The sequence below is a fragment of the Candoia aspera genome, chromosome 7 (assembly GCF_035149785.1).
Source record: "Candoia aspera isolate rCanAsp1 chromosome 7, rCanAsp1.hap2, whole genome shotgun sequence".
Lineage (NCBI taxonomy): Eukaryota > Metazoa > Chordata > Lepidosauria > Squamata > Boidae > Candoia > Candoia aspera.
This window is the reverse complement of record NC_086159.1, coordinates 50,412,864-50,435,062: the sequence shown is the minus strand read 5'-3', so window position 1 is coordinate 50,435,062 and position 22,199 is coordinate 50,412,864. Positions and strand designations below refer to the sequence as shown.

The 22,199-nt window shown below is 37.8% G+C and overlaps 1 protein-coding gene across 1 annotated transcript in view; it reads right to left on the bottom strand.

Moving 5' to 3' along the window:
- The window catches only part of SLC38A1 (solute carrier family 38 member 1), a 44,082-nt gene that overhangs the window by 2,698 nt on the left and 19,185 nt on the right, over positions 1–22,199 (bottom strand). The window contains exons 4-14 of the mRNA XM_063309379.1: positions 21,275–21,348; positions 18,285–18,377; positions 17,451–17,532; positions 15,517–15,599; positions 8,506–8,564; positions 8,289–8,408; positions 7,318–7,397; positions 3,569–3,669; positions 2,630–2,748; positions 1,005–1,146; positions 805–902 (exon numbers count right to left, since the gene is read on the bottom strand). Of these exons, the coding sequence (XP_063165449.1) occupies positions 805–902; positions 1,005–1,146; positions 2,630–2,748; positions 3,569–3,669; positions 7,318–7,397; positions 8,289–8,408; positions 8,506–8,564; positions 15,517–15,599; positions 17,451–17,532; positions 18,285–18,377; positions 21,275–21,348 (1,051 nt within the window). The remainder of the gene's footprint in view (positions 1–804; positions 903–1,004; positions 1,147–2,629; positions 2,749–3,568; positions 3,670–7,317; positions 7,398–8,288; positions 8,409–8,505; positions 8,565–15,516; positions 15,600–17,450; positions 17,533–18,284; positions 18,378–21,274; positions 21,349–22,199) is intronic.

Here is a 22,199-nt window from a genome sequence, read left to right as displayed (position 1 = left end):
ATCCAGTAACATTTAGTTTTTGACGTCTTCAACCACAACATTTAGAAGTACATCCCCAGGCATGGGATTCAAAAGGAAAGTGTGGTCCTCAATCTGGGAAAGGTTGCATAGCAATTAGCTAATTGAGAATGGACTTTAAACCTAAGAAAAATGTGTTTATGGGGAAGGCAGGGAAAAGCCAACATATGTTCAATTAATCTCTAATTATGCCAGCAACTCATGGATAATTGCATCTCACAATTTATTTCAGGGGTGCAAAATGTTTCTAATTTGCTTCATCTTGCATTCTAAATGCAGTCCTGTTTTGAGTTTAAAATAATTATTTTGCTTTTAAAATGGATGGTTCAACTATTTTGGAAATGGCTTTGAATTTATTACAGAATATGTAATCTTGGCCTTGTCAGGCACTTCTGAGCTTTGTTCCTGCATTCCCAACATCAGTGATCTTTGTTGTCCTGTATTAAGGAAAGGATATCAAAGGTGAAACCTGTTCTAAGTCTGGAAGCACCATCTGTGATTGAGAACCCTGAAGGTTCTTCTCTTCAAATCTTCCTTCTTATTCATAAGCAGTGCAAGCAATCTGCTGCAGATCATTTTGAGATACCCAGGTACATCCATTTGCAAACAAGTATTTATCTTTGTTGCCTTCTGACATGAACGAATGCTGGCTCATTCAGCCGTTTGTGTACTGGCAGGATCCAAGATCCTTGACTCTGGTGAAAAAGTATGTTCTGCCTTTGTTATACTTGAACAATACAGTTTTTAATCTTGTTTAATGAAGGATGACAAAGCATAATAACTTACCCAAATTCTCTGAATCAGTTTTGAACCGTCTTGGTGGGTGATTTTCAAATAGAGTGAAGATGGAAGAATAAAAATCAACATATTGGCAGATGTTGCTCCTGTGACAACCAGAAACATTTTTGTGTTACAATAAACAATTTACATGTTTAAGCCTATCAAAATGGGAAAATCTTAATTAAATATATTTTAGTATACTGTACCTACAACTCCAAAAATATCCTTCATGGAAGGTATAAAAATAATCAGCAGGTTAATGATCATCAAAAGGATCAACGTAACTGCAATGTGACGGCATAAATGGAATTTGGTTTTTCTAGCAAGCTCAAATATAGATGAGCGAACCTACAGAAGGGAAAAAAAAAGGAAAACTATTAGGCAAAATGTTGCATGGGACAGACATCCTTTTATTAATTCCTCCCTCAGTTTTATATACTGCATTCACTCACACAGAGGAATTAATATATCATGTTTGCGACTGAGTGAAAGACCTGTCAGCATTTTCATTTCAACTGCTATTTATTTCATGTGGAGTTTTTTTATGCTACCACAATTTATTCTAATAAAACATTAAAACTTTGCTTCAAATTAAAATAAAATTTCTTCTGTCAGTGTTAAAATACTTCATCTCTCATAAGATGCAGACTTTTTCTGTGGAGTTATTAAATAATGGATAAGAGTGAGCAATTCTCATTTTTATACTATATAATATTTTCACTTTCCACTTTCTGATATGTATTTGAACCTGTATCATAACACAGAATGGCCGTCCTTTGAGCTCTGATTGTTCAGGAATTCAAAGGAACCTTGACTTGTCTATTATCTGGGATTCCACAGAGACAACTTGTACAGAATACTGCAGCAAGAGCACAGACTAGACTTGGACAATATAAACACATCACACAGCTCTTTATTATCTTCCCTGGCTCCCAGTTTATTTCTAGTCCCAATTCAAGGGCTGGTTTTAATCTATAAAGCCCTTCAGTTTGTGGGACCTGAAGGAATCTCTCTTCTTGAATGTTCCTACTTGTGCCATAAAGGGCCTGCTTGGGATGACTTCCCATCCTGAGATATGACAGCTGTAATAGTAATTTTAAACTTTTCATTGCTGCTAGAAGGTGCCAGGATTTGTGGAACGCTAAACAACATCACTGGCTGTCATCCATGTTCCTTTTTAAATATTTAATCATTAACAAGGAGCACCAGCAGTTACTTGTTTCAGAGTAAGGACGAATAACCTTAAGCATTCTAGTCTTGAGAATATCTACCTTCTGGAGAATACAAAGGAAGGGAGCGAGCAAAATGAAAAGTGCAAACAATTGTAATTCAGAATGAGTCATCTGCATATCAAACCATATTCACGGACTAAAACAGCTCATAAATACAACTTCTTGGAGTAAATGGGAATATAGACAACTATGAAATAAGGACTTGAGGGGAAAGAGAAGGGAAAATTGAGTTAAGCTGTAGTTCCTGTGTTCATATGGGGAAGATGATCCAAGAGGAAAAGATGGCTCAGAAAGGAAAACACAAATGTCTGAGTTGTTTTTGCAGCATGATTAGAGGGTATATTATTTATGTAGACAATTAAGAACTCGGGGTCAATAGGTTTAATGAAAGTGGAAATGGGAAGTTCTTAATCATACTTTTATCTTGAGGAAAAATATTTTCAGCACTGCAAATATTTGGAGTTTAGAAGGTTGGGGATAGATGTTAATGTACAATCCATTCTTGGCAAAGCAGAAACTGAACAGGGAAGTGAAAATTTGATTCTTGCATTTAGAAACTTCCAATCTATTTACAAATTGACAGAAACATTCCAACTTACAGTGAAAAACAACACTGGGACTGTGAGGATGACTGCAACAATGACGGCAACACGAACAGTCAAGACAAGGATGTCATCTTTATTCTGGTATTTGTGAAGTAAATCTGAGTGCACAGATTCTGCAGGGAAAACAATGATAGAGCTGTTCCAGCAGTCAGATAATTAATTAACACAAACTGCCACTTAGCAAGAGCCGTCTCAAACAACATGTGATTAATCTGTTGACAAGAAGCTGGTGAATCACTCCTTCAGATTGAATTGTCAGAATAGTTCAGTGCATCAAACTGTGTTGTATCCATCTCTCTCTCCCAGCAGAGATTTGGCCTGAGTTCAGTAATTCAATATTCAGGGAATGTGTATGGATGTGTACTTTTCCTTAACTGATTTAGAAGTGAGAATCAACCTGATTTTCTGAATCAGGTCAATTTCCTGATCTGAATTTCAAATTTAAATCACAGTTTAGGTGATTTGCGCAATCATCTTCTATATGTTCCTTGCAGAACCCTGAAACAAGTGCAAAGATGAAATAAATATGTATTGCAGAGGTAGAGATTTATGCTAATAATAAAAATTTGCCCATGCTGATTTGTTCTGCAGTAAGGATGCAACATCAACCTATTACGATAGTGCTCGATTTGCCCACGTCTTCCACAACCTTCTTCTTGTTGCAGGAAAGAGTGTGGGTACAATATCCAGACAAGAAAAATGCCTTTTTCAAATTAAGCATAGGGCCTCCTGATCTGGATGTTACTTTCTGTGCAAAGGAGTAAGGAAGTGGCACCACACACCATTTTATAAAACCTATATTTGAATGCTATACTGTTTGAATTCTATGCAATCATTATTGGCCTCAGCTGCTTGCTTTAAAAAGTATTATGAGGTCAAGAAGAGGCTACCTAAATTTTCATGCATGTTTGGGAAGACTGGATACATACATACCATAAAACGTCAAGTAGCCAAAAATAGCAGTTAAGAAGTACATGACAAACATGGCAAAGAAAGAGATTTTTGTAACCATCTGCATTCTTTTCTGGGAATGACTGTGGAAAAAAAATAGGGGGGGGGGTTAGGAAAGGAATAAAGAGGTAAATGAATATTTATGGTATTATTATTATTTCCATTCAGAGGCTGCTCAACTCCTCAGCAACATGTATTAAACTTTACATGCTCACAGACATTATACCATATTTATAGGTAAAATGAGTATTATCGTGAAGCTTAGTTATGAAGGCAAATGGTTAGCAATAACCAATTGTTCATTCTTAATCCATTTCTTTTATGTAAAGATTAAGGGCTAGTGTATAAATTTCCAAATACATTTCCTTCTCATGCATTCACTGTCATGAAGGAACATAAGCAAAACACATGATACATCCTCAAAATGTTAGGCATTAATGATTAAAAAGTTCAATTTCTAGTTGTTTCCATCTAAATCTCAGTTTATTTCCCATGGAGGTGTATATATTTATTTGTTTCCTTAGAAGACCATCCTTCAGTATACTGTACATAATCTCAAGACAGCTTGCATTCCTAAAACAGAATTAAAATACAATGTACACACCACAAAACTGAAGAAACACTCACTGTAACGGGAAACAAGATCGCCTTACAGATTAAATATTGCAATTCCGGGGAAAAGTCCTAAACAGTCTCCTTGGGAAGCAGGTTCCAAAATTGGGGCACCACAACTGAAAAGCCTCCCTCGTTGCTAGTACCCTACCTCATCTCTTTCTGCAAGGTTTTCAGTAACAGTGTCAGGGCAATGCAAGTGGGCTCCTGAAAAGATTTGTCTATAGTGGAAGTAAATGAACTTACTCTAAGTATGGTAATATATGTGATTAAACATGTGGATTAGCATTGTGAGTATATTTTCTCCCACTGCAAATAACAGCTGCTGGAATGATCTCAACAAGCCCAATAAGAGTTTTTGGTGCTACCCAAAATTCCTATCTAGTTCCATAGGAAAGCTACAGCAGTTCTTGAAAGGGTGGGAGAAGAGAATGATCCTTTTGTGATTATGACATGAGAAAAAGAACTATGCCTCCATCCCCATAAGATGGGAAGGGTTCTGATTATGCATTCACAGTAACACTTCTTCTGGATTCTGAATCTGAGCAGGCTCCCTATCTGCTGCTATTTAGAGTGGAGTTTGTTTCCACGTGCAGTTCAAACAGTTAGTGAAGACGTATAAAAGGCTTATCCAAGACCCCTTAGGGAGGGCTTGCCTGCATCCTAAGTTTTGATGGAAAGTTTCTTCTCTACCTCCCCAAAATAATGAAAGCAAGTTTCCTAGGGGCAACAGAAAGGACTTTCACAACGGCTACATCTAGACCATGCAATTTCTTGCTTTGGGAGACCAGGCTAGCCCCCTCTCTGGTAGTTTTTCGGCAAGAGGCTTTTAGAAGGTTTCTATGTCACAGACAGTGTAAAACTTTATTTTGAGATGTTATTCTCACTGTGTTTGCTGTTATTTGATATTATTTTATTGGATACTATTTTTATTTTATTTTGATCTCATTTTAACTGTCAATCACCCAAAATAACATCTATGTATTAAAATGGGATATACATTTTTTAAATAAATAAATGAACAAAATGCATATAATGCTATATAGTATCATCCTTCCAGCTTATAGTATCTAAATCTGATACCAAATGAAATAAAGGCTTCTACAGCCAAAAACCCAGAACAAAAACCCAGCAATAAATGCATGGTCTGCAGGGATAAAAGCCATATTGCGCTGTTAAGGATTTCTGAGACTATTCTGAGAATATCAATATTCACTTGGAAAAAAAAGAGCTTTTATTCAACAGTTTTAAGGATTTCAAGCTCCCATATAGACTACTGTAACGCGCTCTACATGGGGCTACCCTTGAAGAGTATCCGGAAGCTACAGCTGGTCCAAAATGCAGCTGCGCGTGTGATTTTGGGTGCTCCAAGATCAGCACATATTACCCCGTTGCTGTGCGAGCTGCACTGGGTGCCAGTTTGCTTCCAGGTCCAATTCAAGGTGTTGGTTATCACCCTTAAAGCCCTACATGGCATGGGGCCAGGTTACCTAAGGGACCGTCTCATCCCTGTTACATCAACCCATCCCACTCGCTCATGCAGAGAGGGCATGTTGCGGACCCCGTCTGCATGAGAATTCCATCTGGCGGGGTCCAGGAGGCAGGCCTTCTCTGCAGCAGCTCCCACCCTTTGGAACACTCTTCCCCTGGAAGTGAGGCTAGCCTCCTCTCTTTTGGACTTCAGGAAACGACTGAAGACCTGGCTTTGTCATCATGCCTGGAGTGGGGAGAGGAAGAGCCACTCTTGGGGTTGGTTGGCTCCCTAGTCCTGCCAAGGTCGATCTTGCTCCCCTCTGGGTGGTATTAGATCTCCCATTACTTGGATCTCATACATTTTATATTTATTTATTGATACAGATATTTGTAGATTAATGATATTATTATGATTTTATTAATTTTAAACTGTTTTAGTGTGAACCGGCCAGAGTCCCCCGTATGAGGGAGATGGGCGGTGATAAAAATATGATAAATAAATAAATAAACAACAGGAATCTGGTTTAGAAAGCTTAAAAAAGAAAGAAGAAACAAAATGGCAAACCAAGAAATGAAAAGTTTTGAATCCTTTGAGTCTGAAGCATAAGTAATAGTTTCCTCATTGCATTAGCTCTAATCAAGTATTAAACAGTCAAAATAGCTATGGAAAGTCAAAATAGGCTACTGTGCAGAAGTGGTGGCTCACTAAAGCAGCATTATGTTGTGCTTATATACGCTGCTAGGCTTAATAACTTGAATCCCTAATTTAAGGACTTCAGATAGCAGGAAACAGCCAGGATAGATGGAGCAGGCTATTTTCAGACCAAGCACTCATCAATAAGTCTATTCTTTCTTCCATGCTAATCAGTGATTTTTCAAACTTAGATTAATATTTAAATATTAAATCAATTAATCAATCAATCACTGACAACCTGGCCCTCTACAGATGCTTTAGGATATAATACCAAGACAGTTAACTCTTGCCAGAATAGATTATTATGGTTAGCAATCATGAAGCTGTAGTCCAAACCCCTGTAGAGTATGTAGATATTTACTTTACCTATATGCCTACCACCCCTGTACAATTTCTGGGATTATGATTCTGTTTTAAGGCATATACATTTTACAGGGTACAGAAAACACCTCTGCTTTCAGATTTTTAATTTGGCTTACATGTATTTAACAGAAAGAGGCCTCAGAAGGTCTGAGAATCCAATTAACTTTGCCTTTCAAATTTTAGTAGTATAGTGGTTATACGTTTAACTTTTAAATAAAATATAGCACCTGATTGAAAGTGTAAGGTTGAAAGGGACAGAAAAAAAACCCACCATTTGTATCTCTGCTACTAAGCTGCCTTTGACTCAGATGTGGTTAATAGCGCTGTGGCTCAAGATCCTTTCAGAATGATTGTTAGCATACAGTAGTTGGTATTTCTACAAATAGCTTTGCAGATCTGATGAAAATGCCCAACTAGTAATATCTTCCCTTAAATCTACCCCACACCCCTGAGAACCAACCCCTTCTGGATTGCAAATATTTGACATTGCCCCCCCACCCCAGGACTGCAGGATATACCTCAATCTCAACACTCCTGTCATTCACACAAAAATGTTCTTTTTAATAATCAGTAATACACATTCTCTTACTCTTTAAGTTCACTGTAGATTGGAAGGACTGATGGGTGGCACACAAATGCAAATGCAATGGTAGGCAAAGCATACACACTCTGTTAAAAAAAGGTAAGAATCAGGATATTTTTCCTAAAGTCATTATAAAATCTTTATTGTTTCAAATATCAGGATTGGAATTTTCTGTACTTTTACATCTGTAGTAATATTCAAGCTGTATGGGAGGAAAGCATCATATAGGAGTGAGATCCAGAAATTTATTTCTATGATTATTAAGGCCTTTCACTGAAACTTTCTTTTCTAATTCGGTGTCCTCCAGTTATTTTAAACTACATCTCCCATCACCCCTCATCTCTGGCTGGACTACTAGAAATTTGGTCCAAAACATCTGGACACCATGAAGCTGGAGAAAACTGTATTAAAGGAATGTACCTTTCATCAGATGAAAATATCAGATCCTAGAACAGCATTGTTCTTTTCTGTACGTATGTTCAAAGGTTGCAAAACTTTACAATTAAGAAAATTCCAGTAGCATAAAAGAACCTTTATGAAGGTCTGGAAGATAATTTACTTAGTCATATATGTCTATGGAACACAGAGTCCTTGAGCATCATTTAGTTTTACCCTCCATTACCAGTATACAGACTGAAATTTCTTATTAAAATTTTTAAAAAGCACATTCCATGATTGAACTTGTATGTTCTTAAAATTTAGTATCAACCTAAAATTAATTTAAAATAAATTCTGCATTCTAACACTGTTCAAACCTGCTCTTCATAGCACATTCTCCCATTATATATAGTTTTCTGTTTTTATTTTGCTAGATAAATTTTTGCTGAATTTCTTCTTTGAACACTCCAATCATAGAGAAAAAACACATGCTACATGGAAACCTTTCTGACTGAAAACCCTGGGAGAATTTTCCTGTAATACCTATAGCATCCTATTAGTGGAAAGCAATGGCAAATATTGTAGAAAAAAAAACATACCTTTGAATTCAATGTAACATACTTTGGTCTGCATGCCTCAAAGCTAAAATTGGAAAAGGTAACATCTGTTGCATTTCTGTCCAGAAAAGGACAGGGAAGCTGAAATTTCTTGTAAATAACCTATAAAAAAGGACCACAGTTGAAAGATTCCCAGCAAATGGCTTTAAATTGGAAATTTGATCACTTAGACCAAATTGAAACATTAAGCCAAACTTACCACTATGAGAAAAAATACCATGCATGTCAGGGAAAATCCGCTAGTATAGCCAAGATAGCCTGATAGAAATTCAAAGGATAACATATTCAGTAATTTATTATGTTCATTTATGTACTTATCATTCCACCACTTTCTATGCATTTTAATTTTTTTCACCTTTTCAAATGATCATATCAATACAAAGGGACCTGATAGCCAGTAAGCTTTAGTTGAGCTAGTAATATTCAATATTATTGATCTAAGTTTCTAGACTTCAGCAAAGGATCGTTACCTTGTCGTGGTGCTGGAGCTTGAGCACCTCAATGATGCCATGAGCTAAACCGTGAAGGGCCACCCAAGACGGGAAGGTCATGACAGAGAGGTCAGACTAAATGCGATCCCTGGGGAAGGTAATGGCAACCCACCTCAGTATTCTTGCCGCGAAAACTAAATGGATCAGTACAACCAGAGATATGTCGGTATACCATCGGAAGGTGAGACCCCCAGGTCGGAAGATGGTCAAAATGCTACTGGGGAGGAACAGAGGATGAGCTCAACTAGCCCCAGACGTGATGACGCAGCTAGCTCAAAGCCGAAAGGACGGCTAGCGGCCGACGGTGCTGGTGGTGAACGGCGAATCCGATGTTCTAAGGATCAACACACCATCGGAACCTGGAATGTAAGATCTATGAGCCAGGGCAAATTGGATGTGGTTATTGGTGAGATGTCAAGATTAAAGATAGACATTCTGGGCGTCAGTGAACTGAAATGGACTGGAATGGGCCACTTCACATCAAATGACCACCAGATCTACTACTGCGGACAAGAGGACCACAGAAGAAATGGAGTAGCCTTCATAATTAATAGTAAAGTGGCTAAAGCAGTGCTTGGATACAACCCAAAAAACGACAGAATGATCTCAATTCGAATTCAGGGCAAGCCATCTAACATCACAGTGATCCAAATATACGCCCCAACCACAAATGCTGAAGAAGCTGAAGTAGAGCAGTTCTATGAGGATCTGCAGCACCTACTGGACAACACGCCTAAAAGAGATGTTATTTTCATCACAGGAGACTGGAATGCTAAGGTGGGCAGTCAAATGACACCTCGAATTACAGGTAAGTATGGCCTGGGAGAACAAAACGAAGCAGGACACAGGCTGATAGAATTTTGCCAAGACAATTCACTCTGCATAACAAACACTCTCTTCCAACAACCTAAGAGACGGCTTTATACATGGACTTCACCAGATGGACAACACCGAAATCAGATTGATTACATCCTTTGCAGCCAAAGGTGGCGGACATCTGTACAGTCGGTAAAAACAAGGCCTGGAGCTGACTGTAGTTCAGATCACGAACTTCTTCTTGCACAATTTAGGATCAGACTAAAGAGATTAGGGAAGACCCACAGATCAGCTAGATATGAGCTCACTAATATTCCTAAGGAATATGCAGTGGAGGTGAAGAATCGATTTAAGGGACTGGACTTAGTAGATAGGGTCCCGGAAGAACTCTGGACAGAAGTTGGCAGCATTGTTCAGGAGGCGGCAACAAAATACATCCCAAAGAAAGAGAAAACCAAGAAGGCAAAATGGCTGTCTGCTGAGACACTAGAAGTAGCCCAAGAAAGAAGGAAAGCAAAAGGCAACAGTGATAGGGGGAGATATGCCCAATTAAATGCAAAATTCCAGAGGTTAGCCAGAAGAGATAAGGAATTATTTTTAAACAAGCAATGCGCGGAAGTGGAAGAAGACAATAGAATAGGAAGGACAAGAGACCTCTTCCAGAAAATTAGAAACATTGGAGGTAAATTCCAGGCCAAAATGGGTATGATCAAAAACAAAGATGGCAAGGACCTAACAGAAGAAGAAGAGATCAAGAAAAGGTGGCAAGAATATACAGAAAACCTGTATAGGAAGGATAACAATATCGGGGATAGCTTTGACAGTGTGGTCGGTGAGCTAGAGCCAGACATCCTGAAGAGTGAGGTTGAGTGGGCCTTAAGAAGCATTGCTAATAACAAGGCAACAGGAGACGACGGCATCCCAGCTGAACTGTTCAAAATCTTGCAAGATGATGCTGTCAAGGTAATGCATGCTATATGCCAGCAAATTTGGAAAACACAAGAATGGCCATCAGACTGGAAAAAATCAACTTATATCCCCATACCAAAAAAGGGAAACACGAAAGAATGTTCAAACTATCGAACAGTGGCACTCATTTCACATGCCAGTAAGGTAATGCTCAAGATCCTGCAAGGTAGACTTCAGCAGTTCATGGAGCGAGAATTGCCAGATGTACAAGCTGGGTTTAGAAAAGGCAGAGGAACTAGAGACCAAATTGCCAATATCCGCTGGATAATGGAAAAAGCCAGGGAGTTTCAGAAAAACATCTATTTCTGTTTTATTGACTATTCTAAAGCCTTTGACTGTGTGGACCATAACAAATTGTGGCAAGTTCTTAGTGGTATGGGGATACCAAGTCATCTTGTATGCCTCCTGAAGAATCTGTATAATGACCAAGTAGCAACAGTAAGAACAGACCACGGAACAACAGACTGGTTTAAGATTGGGAAAGGAGTACGGCAGGGCTGTATACTCTCACCCTACCTATTCAACTTGTATGCAGAACACATCATGCGACAAGCTGGCCTTGAGGAATCCAAGGCTGGAGTTAAAATCTCTGGAAGAAACATTAACAATCTCAGATATGCAGATGATACCACTTTGATGGCTGAAAGTGAAGAGGAACTGAGGAGCCTTATGATGAAGGTGAAAGAAGAAAGTGCAAAAGCTGCTTGCAGCTAAACCTCAAAAAAACCAAGATTATGGCAACCAGCTTGATTGATAACTGGCAAATAGAGGGAGAAAATGTAGAAGCAGTGAAAGACTTTGTATTCCTAGGTGCAAAGATTACTGCAGATGCTGACTGCAGTCAGGAAATCAGAAGACGCTTAATCCTTGGAAGAAGAGCAATGACAAATCTCGATAAAATAGTTAAGAGCAGAGACATCACACTGACAACAAAGGCCCGCATAGTTAAAGCAATGGTGTTCCCTGTAGTAACATATGGCTGTGAGAGCTGGACCATAAGGAAGGCTGAGCGAAGGAAGATCGATGCTTTTGAACTGTGGTGTTGGAGGAAAATTCTGAGAGTGCCTTGGACTGCAAGAAGATCCAACCAGTCCATCCTCCAGGAAATCAAGCCAGACTGCTCACTTGAGGGAATGATATTAAAGGCAAAACTGAAATACTTTGGCCACATCATGAGAAGACAGGACACCCTGGAGAAGATGCTGATGCTAGGGAGAGTGGAAGGCAAAAGGAAGAGGGGCCGACCAAGGGCAAGATGGATGGATGATATTCTAGAGGTGACGGACTCGTCCCTGGGGGAGCTGGGGGTGTTGACGACCGACAGGAAGCTCTGGCGTGGGCTGGTCCATGAAGTCACGAAGAGTCGGAAGCGACTAAACGAATAAACAACAACAACAACAAAAAGTTTCTAGATACATAGATTTATTGATTAAAGCTTTACTAAGTAATATAGTTTTATTGCTTTTAACTTGATTAGGAATTGGCTTATTTACTTGTTGCTTTTAATTTATACCTTTTAATCTCATAGGTATTTTATAGCAAATATATCTTATGTTATTAACATTAATATTATAGGGTATAATGAGAAGCCTTTGTGTTATAGAAGTATTTTATAATGTAGTGATTAATTCTGTATTGTTTGCTGATCTTAAGGGCCTGGCAGGCTCAAATAAACACAGGCTAACTTCTTAAAACTTATACCTTCCACATGTGCTCTGGTCTATAAACTGTCAAATTTCCGGCCAGAGGCAGCAACAGAGTAGGCATGTCTCCTGGATCCCACAAGATGACATTTAATTGAAGGGGCCTGGAGTGCACCCACTCTGCCAGGTCATACCGGACAGGCAAAAACTAGGTGGACCCATATATAACCAGGCCCTATGCCATGAAAAGTTTTATAGGTAATGACCAGCACCTTGAACTGCACATGGAAGCCGACTGCCAACCAATGCAGGTTGTGTAGCAAGGATGACTCATGGGCATAAGAAGAAGTGCCTGTTACTGCTTAGGCTGCTGCAATTTGAACCAGCTGTAGCTTCTGGATGGTCTTCAAGGGCAGCCCAATGTTGCAATACTTCAGTTGCAAGGTGACCAGGGTGTGAGTGACCATCTGAAGGGCCTTCCAGTCAAGGAAAGGGGGCAACTGGTGCATAAGATGAATCTGTACAAAGAACCTCTTAATACATCTGTTTGGTATCCAATTAGAGAAGATGGCATAGGTTGTTCTTCAAATAACCTTCTGTCAAACTGTGTAAATTATTCAAGTAACAACCAGAACTTTGAACTAGGCCCAAAAAGTATACCAGCAGTCATTGCACTTGGTACGGAATCTGCTCAAGTTATATTCAGATTGTGTGTTCCTCACATATAGTTGGGCAGCTATAGACTGTACAAGTTGAAGCTTCCAGGCCTTTTCAAAGGATGTTCCATAGTCAGTTTGGATGCAAACAGAGCATTAATAACTAGGCACATATGCCAGGAGCATAAGTTATGGAAGGCACACCACTTTTTTCATCAATGTTTGTAATGTCACTAAATTTCAAACAGAGCAAAACATGTTATTATTGGGGACCATAACTATTTATTTATTCATTCGTCTTTTAAAAATCAGTATGGGGATGCTATTTTTACCTCTAGCATTTAAGTTACTGTGAAGGAATTATTTTCTGATGTATTCCATAACAAAATGGGAGTGTCACTACCAGCAGTGTGGTGTAGTGATTAGACTAGGAGTTAGGGTAATTCCAATTAATTAATTGCATTTATATACCATCTCTTCTCTGAGAACTCAGGGTGGTATTGGCAGGTGAGGGAATCCCTTAAATGCTATCTCCACAAAATAAGCAACACTGTGAGATAGTTGGATGGAGAAAGAGAACTGGCCAAAACCACTCAGTGAGCTTTGTGGTTGGTGGTTACTTGAAACTGCCTTTCCTCAATCCAAGTTCACACCTTAACCATTAAATTATATTGGCTCTGGGTGAAGTTCAGATACTGTGTAATTATGCATCCTTTTCAACATATTTGTTTAATATACAAAAGAAGAAAAATAGAAAGAAAGAAAGAAAATAAAAAAGGGGGGGAAGACAGGGAAAAAAGAAAAAAACCCTAAATAAGAATGCAAAACACAGAAGGAAAGGATACAACAAAAATATGTTATACATAAAGAAAATAACCCAATTTTAAAACACATAATTAAACCTTGACCACATGGAATAATATTGATCAATCCTTCTGCCGATAGAGATCCTATTCATCAACAGAAAACTAACACATATCAATGATCAAAGATTGTTAACTCTGAAGTCACACTGCCTTGCCAATAGTGAGGAATAATATTTCTTGCTGTCCTTCATGCTCAGTGAATTTGTGATTCTGGATATATCCAAGTTTTTTATAGACAATTCAAGAGTACATTCATATTTTAAAATGTACTGATCTTTGTTACTATGATTTCATAAAATTAAAGCCAAAATGAGGCAATAGTAAGACATGCCCATATCATAGGAAGAGTGTCCCCTCACCAATTTTTTACTTTCAACTTATATAAAGTAACAACCAGCCATTTTAAAACATTATTTGGAGTTTCCAATAAATCTCAAAATGTTTTTGTTGGATTGCTCCAGTCAAAAGCTTGTTATAAGTAGTTAAATTCTGACGAGGTAGGAAAGAAACATACTTAGTATTCTTTAAGATCCTTAGCCAATGATTTGTTAATATGGGATATTTTAACTTTTTATTTCTGAGTTCTTGAAAATAACTAATATCTATCTTAGCAATACTCTTGAAAAAATGTAGATCTAGAATAATTGAAAATAGCTTCCCATAATGTCAGGAATTTATATCAGGGGCCGTACATGTGGACCAAATTGTGAAATCAAGAAATGAAACTGCCATTTCACAATTTCCAGTAATCCAAATTCCTCTTGCAATAACTCAAATGGTTTAGAAACTTCACTAGCAATAAGCTGATCTTATGTATTAATATCTTCCTTGCCTATAACTTAAAAAAGAACCTGCAATTTTCAAACAGAAAATTCAAGCCTTGTATGAAAAAAACTACCAAAATTAAGAAGCATGCTTCAAATGGAACTATAAAAGTTCTTGCCTGCAAAAGATATTACCTTATATTCTAAAGAGCCGTAAAGGCTGAGAATTTTCAGTAGAAAAAGAAAGCATAGATTATAATGGAGGGGCTTCAGTGTCTTGCAAACCTTTGCTGCTGAATTGTAATGTTTAATGTGACAAGAAGGGGAAACAATTATATAATTGGGTAATAATTATATAAACTGTATTAAATTAAATTAATTAAATTATTTTTTTGTCCTGGTTCTAGCTGTTTTCAAAGGACAATCCTCCACATGCTGGCCAATGCACCCCATGCTGTAAACAATGAAAAAGTAAAGGGCACTTTTAGATTTCCTGGGTGAGTTTTCATGAAAAAAAAAAATCTTGTCTGGACATCTTGTTACAGCTGATTAATCTCTGAAGAGGTAAATGCAGAGGGCTTGTAGTAAGCAAGAAGCACTGGTAAAAAGGAAGATTTGAAGCAACAGTATTCTGGGTTAGGAATCCAAAAATATCTTGACTTTACGAACATTCTGAGATGTTTGCTAAACTAAGGTTTATACATATTTTTAAAAATATTTAATACATCTTAATAGTACTGTTTGTTTGTTTGTTTGAAGCAACCTACACTATTTACTGTTCTCAGGGAGTGCAGGTCTTTTTTTGGACATAACCAATCTCAAAAATAGGAAAATGGAACAAAGACATTATTTAGTCTCTGTTTCATAATTAAACAACCAAATATATTCATTCTGTACCAAACTGTGCTTTCAGTTTCCCATGCCTAGGAAGAAGGCATGGAAAGATACCTTGAAAATTAAGTTTGAACAACATCTTTTACTCTAAATAAGATAATTTATCCTTACCTAAATTCTTCAGAAGGCATAAGGGAAGAATTATTAAAAAGGTCACAGCTACGACCAGAACTCGCCCATCCACATACCAGGCTCTGTAAAATATTTTTGAAAACATAGGAATAAGGTAACTTTCTTACTCTGAATTCTCCCATTTGTTTAAAGTGGCTAAATTTAAAATCACGGATGGAAACTAGCAAACCTTGGCATAATTTTAATCCCCACCCCAACCCCTATGTACAAGATTTCAGTTCAGACCTGTGATAAGAGCTATCTGTTCTTTCTACTTCAGGGCGCTATTTGAGAGAAGGAGAATAGGGATCCTGAAAGAGAAGACCCACCCACTCTGGTCTCTAGTCCCACCCACTGCTTGCTTTAGCTAGATCCTCCCAAATAGATTACCTCTGAGGGAATGAAGCTTGAAGTCCTCCGGATATGATGCTCATAAAATACCTCAACTGTCTCTGGGTGTTCTGGCCAAGAGCCCAGTGATCATCATAGTTGTCCATGCCAATAAAAGGTACTTTGTCGCATCTCCAAATGCTTTAGTTCCTTGTTTACAGTGGGCATTTTTCCTGCAACACCCTCTTCAACCTATTCCCTTCTGGATATCTTGGGAATATACATTCCAGGATTCACAAACATGCTTGGAATTCTGGGATGTTACAGGTTCAAACAATTCCAGGATCCCATATTGGGAAAGATATACCCAACTCAAGGCCAAAAGCCTGTGATTTTCAGAACATGTGTAGTCCTTGAGCATTTTTTTTGTGACTTCCTCAGCACCCCAGTTCAAAATGCTAAATTTGGCAGCAAAACTACTGACTTTTAGTAGTACAATTTTATTTTACTTTTTGCATTAAAAGTTGAGAAATAGGTACAGTAATATTTTAGAGTTAATACACTTATTCTTCACATTACCCTTACATTCTGAAGAATCAAAACAAACTTTTAAAAGATGTTGAAAATGTTCAGGCCTGGCTCATAATGAAATTGCTGCATCACCAGATACGTATGTCCTCTACAGCCCTTGTAGGCCAACCAAAACAACAAGGATGATGATGATGATGATGCAGCTCTCAATTAAAATAAATCCTGTTGCTTATTTAGTACATATTGATAGTCTTAGCCTTTATTTTAATCTGTAAAATCAGATCCACAGAGGTGTGCACATCACATTTGGAGCTGCTAAGGAAAGGTCTGCCTAAGTAGTGAGAGCAGTGTTAGAGATGGAGGGCAACTGGCATTAAGCAGTAGCCTTGACTGTAAATATAGGAAAGGACCACTCTCCCAGTCCCTGCACTAGAGCATGTGTTGTGGGGGTGATTTTTCAAACCTAGCCAGTTGACAACAGCACTGCACAGTAACAGCACTACACAGTGCCAGAGATAAGCTGCAGGAGTCATTTCTGTATACTTTGCCTAGAAACCTATTTAATGCTAAGAATTATGCAAAGACTCTAGTGTCAGCAGCACCTGAGAAGGGCTGGCCTGAAGTTTTCAACAGGTGGAGGCAGTTCTTACTTGATGCAATAGACGTTTGCACCAGTTGAGATTCTTCAAATGTCACTGTGTGCAGATATATTTGGCTTCCCCTCCCCCAAGCATAACATGACTTCTGTGCTTTGCTGCTATAATATCTTTATGTTCTGGGTCTGGCCCAAATGCACTGAGAAATTCTGACAGCTCTTAGTTTCTTATACATAATTATCTCAGAGGCTGAAAGTTCTTTGGCATCTGTTTTTGTGATATAGTTTCACTTTACTTAAAGCATCTAAACAACACTGAAATTAGCACTTTTTAACTTTCTTTTTTCTTTTTTTAAATAATTCCATTAAAAGGTAGGAAAGCAGCAGCATAAAAATCCTCCTAGCATTCACCACTTTCTATAAAGCCCTCACCCAACCACCAAAATAATCAAGTCAGAAAAAAACAGGTTCAGCTTACACAAATGTCTCATCTTCTCCCATAAGGAACTTTATGGCAGCAGGTAGCTCAGTTTTAACTATAAAGAGGTAGCTCAACATAGCTGGAGGGAAAACATGTTAGAAAGAAAACAATAAATCATGCCACCAGCATACAGTGATGTACATTTCTTTTTCTCTGTATTTTATTCAGAGCAAATCATAAGAGAATTTTTGGCAAAATTCAGCTAATCCTCATGGTATAGTAAGCCAAATGGGGTATGTGCCTTTTTCTTACACCCACAGAACTTGCGCCAATAAAATAAAATAAAAAGAAAAGAGAAGAGAAATCAAATGAAAACAAAATAATATTTTAAATTTAGTATAATTCCCATAGTACACCCACGGTTCATTTCCTTCAGAAAAAGCTAGAGTATTAAAGCCATTTCAAACTATAATTTAATATCCTAGTTTCATCCAAAGTTGTTTTAAAATTGTGGTTTTAATCAATAGCTAAAACAACCTATGGCTTAGTGTGATGTGTGAATGCAAATATTCCTGCTCTAAATATAGTTTGCTTTAAGTAAACTTAAAAACTTTCTTTTCTCCCTGTGGACTTTCCCACTGATTGCTGGGAATGGTAGAAGCTTTAGTCCTATCCACCTCTGCCCTGACCTTGGTATGTGTTTTGATGTGTATGTGAGAGGAGGAGGAGTATACACGAGGGTGTATAATGGGTATATATGTGAATAGGTTGCTCCTTCTGCAGTTCTCCAAAAGATTCGAAGCAGCCAATGCAGCTTCCCAATATGAAGTGCTTACCTAGACCTACTGAATGAATTATATATATTTTCCTGCTTCATCAGACTTCATTTACCTCCAGTGTTCTGAAGAGACGTAGATCCAAAAACAATCATCTTTCCTGGAGTGCCGAAGACTTGTTCACCAAGTTTTTCATAAACCATGCAGCCTAGTTAAACCAAGGTGAAGAGAGATGGCAATCAATCATGGTGAAGAACAGTATCTCCAGTCATGTACGGTTGCTGCATACCTATGTCAATTCTCTTATCTCTTAACTGACAAATCAGATATACAGCATATGAAGCAGAAAAGCACCTCTGCACCATAGATTTGTACTCTCCAATTCTTTGCAAAGAAGTCCGAAGTTATAATCTTCACTTCTGACAACCTTGAAATGTAGAGGACACTTGTGAATCAATAGTCCTGCCTTCTTTCCTTTCAGCTGAGCAATAGGGGAGTGCAAGTAATGTTGCTAAATCACTGTCTTCCTCCAACCCTGAGCTACCTGTGGTCATGGAGTAACAAAAATACCTTTACCCACACTCTACTCAAAATTAAAATAAAATAAAGGTTGAGGCAAGGGCCTCAACCACGTTTTTCATTAAATGTATCTGTGTGCCTCTGCTGGTGGTTTACAAAAAATATTGCGAGGCTGTAGTGATGGGAAGCTACATGAGGAAAATTCAAATGTAAAAAATATAAACCACATTGGCATTGCTCTGTTGCATTTGAATATCCCAGTGAGTTGTGATGGTGAAATGGTAACATTTTGCAAGTAGGCACTTTCCCCAATAACTGTGACCATGATTGCACACTGTTACAGCACCTGGATTGATGGAGAGGAAGAGAACACATTACTGAACCTCTACCTTGGATATGAGAGAAAGACAGAAAAGGGATTACTAGCTTGAACACAGGAGATGAGAGGCAGGGTTAGACAAACGTTCCTGCTAATGGAAAAAGACAATCCTTAAGTTCTGCAGAGCCACAGTGATTCTGTGGTTTCCAACCAACTGGAGCAGAATCAGAAATAAATCAATTTAACTCTCAATTGTAAAAGCAAACAGTTCTGGAACTAGTTTTAAAGTGCTGCAAACTATTGGTGTGGAAGTGCCAGTTAAATGGCCTTCATCCTTTTGCAAATTCCTTGGAGCTGGCAGCTCCACACTTTAACAATTATCTCAGCACTCTAATCAACCACCAACAGCATGAGGAAAAGCAGGAGATAATACATAGCTTCACCCCCTTTGTCGTAATCCTTGATGCCACCCATGACAAGAGTTGGGAACAGTCTCATTGCAGACTATCTTTCCAGTTTACAGAGGATGATGATGACAGAGGAGAGGTAACAGCTAGAACACCCATCCCCCTTCTTTTCCATACAGTGGTAACCTCATAAACAATAAGATCTTTAAAAGGTATTATTCTGACCAAATGAAGCATCTTTAACTTAAATATCTCTTTGTTCCCCAGACAGCATGATCAATTATGCGATTTTCACATTGTATATATTTTGTAAGGTAATAAACTGAACATATGAGTTCTATCATATCTGAAAAAAACTATAGAATAAAAAGGTTGATGGATCAAGCCTACAGTATTTTAAGTCCACCATCATGTTTCTGACATGATGAAATGCCACTGACAAGCTGACAAATAGGTAATTAAGGCAGCAGTCAGGTCTTTAGAATATTTATGGTCTGGCATGTAATCCTTTTAATTGTTACTAGACAACCCTGTGCCCCGTTGGGTCACCCTTTGATAGAAAGTTAGTGCAGTCTGATGGGACCAGAATGAACATTAAATTTTAGACTGACCATATTTTTTTTACCCCAATGCTGGATGGTCCCGTGATCATCTAAGAAGAATAAATATCATACATAGAAACATAATTGTAGTGGCAAACAAACTTCAGGAATAAGTCAATATTTACTTACCTAAACAGATAAACAGAATGACCACAGGTGGGCAAAAAAGCAGTGGGAGCGGGAGCAACTTCTAACTTCCTGCCGGCTTCCCCACTGACTTTGCTTGAGGGAAGCTGGCAGGGAGCATTGGAAATCGCTATCATGTGACCACAGGATGCTGCAATGGCCACAACTTTGTGAATAAATCTGGTCTGAACATTGTGGAAATTTCAATTCTACAGGAGTAATGGGTCCCAGATTTTTTATGCATTCTTTAAGTTAGTGGATTTTAGGTACCTTGATTCAAAAATTGTTGCGGTATAATCCCATTTGGGCTAACTTTAGGGTACAAACAGATAAACAGATAAACACAACAAGAGTTTTAGTAGTATAGATACTGAACTCTTTTTGTGATGAGTGGCAGTGCATATTATCCAGAGGTGTACTAAACAGAAAAGTTGGGAATCCTCCCTTCATATTGCATTCAACGTGGAGATGAATGCTTTTTTGCTCTGCCATGATAGTGGGTCCACAGTCCCAATTAGCAGGACAGAAGTCTGTAAAGGATTTTGACTTCCTTTTCTTGCTTAAAAGTCCACCCATTTTGCACACATCATTATCATGATGCCATGTGATAGTGTCCAGTGCACAGAAGGGCAGAAAAATCGCACTGAAGGCATATATATACACAGTACACAGATACTGAATTCAGTTATTTTGGTGAAATGGATTAATCCATGTCTCCAATGTCCTCAGCATTACTGCTTCATTTCTCACCCTGTTTTGATAATATACCCCTGCAGAACTTGTTCTTTTTTCAACAAAGGGGCAAAGAAGGTGGTTCAATTTGGTCTGAAATCAGTTTCTCTGATTTATTTTCTTTGCCTTTTTAAACATATGTTATCATATACTCTGTTTATCCTAATTATCTTATTAAGATTACATTTGATCTTTGGCAGTATGTACTTTTTTTTAGTTTAATAAAGCAAAACTAAATAATGCTTCTATTTTTTTCTTGGTTTAACAAAGCATAATTGATTTTTTTTAGATTTAATGAAGCAAAGCAAAATAGGGTGGAAGATTTAGGCTTTTATTTACCATATTCATAATCTCTATGTTGTTCCTTGGTACCAAAATAATATAAAGTTTTATGAATTACCTGTTTCCTTCGCACATGTTAACAAGAGATTTATTGAATAAATGGAGAGGAGTGTCACTGAAATCAAAAGCAACCTATAGGAAAAAAAATAAGAAAAAACCTTTCAGCACTATGATAAAGTTGAGTAAGTGTGAATGTAAAGCAGTATTATGAATCTGACTTCAAACTGTAAGGGGCTCCCTTATGTTAACATCATTACTTGGGGGGGCAGGCAGGTTGGCTGCCTTCTTAATAATCCAGTGACAAATGACAAATCAGACATTAAAATAATTGCTCTGAATGAAATATTTCATTTGGTCCTACGATATTTTGGACCAAAGATTTTGAACACAGGAAACCACACTCTTCTGAGTGTGATGACTTTAAATTTAGCAATTAAAACTAAACAAGTAATTCTAGCCTTGCCAATTCTAGATATTTGGCTTAAACTCTTTACACTGAAATGGTTGGAAAAACATTCTTAAGAATATTTGCTGAAGAACTTCTTCATTAGAACTATCCTATTTCTCAATTTTAATTAATTTTTATCCAGAATTTGTGCCAAAAATATAATAGGTATTTAATCACAATTCTACTTCTACAGGAGCAATGTGTTCTTAGTAAAATATGATTTGCAGTGCAATTCTACACACAAAATCCCAATACATTCATACTCCCGATATGTAGGCATAGAGTTGCAATCTCAGAGACTATTTCAGGTTTTATGGTTTCAAATTCTCCTTTCAGTTAACTGCAGTATAAACCTGATTCAGCTTATTAGGATAATGTAAAAGAGTAGAAGTGATGAGTAATAGAAGCCAGGATTGTGAAATTCATTTTGAGGTTCACAAGGGAAGCTTTGTGAAATTCTGCTGCTGAGAAACACTCTCTGTATGGATATTGCCATTTCTGTGGCTTCTCATCTTTATTGTTTTCACAGTGTGCA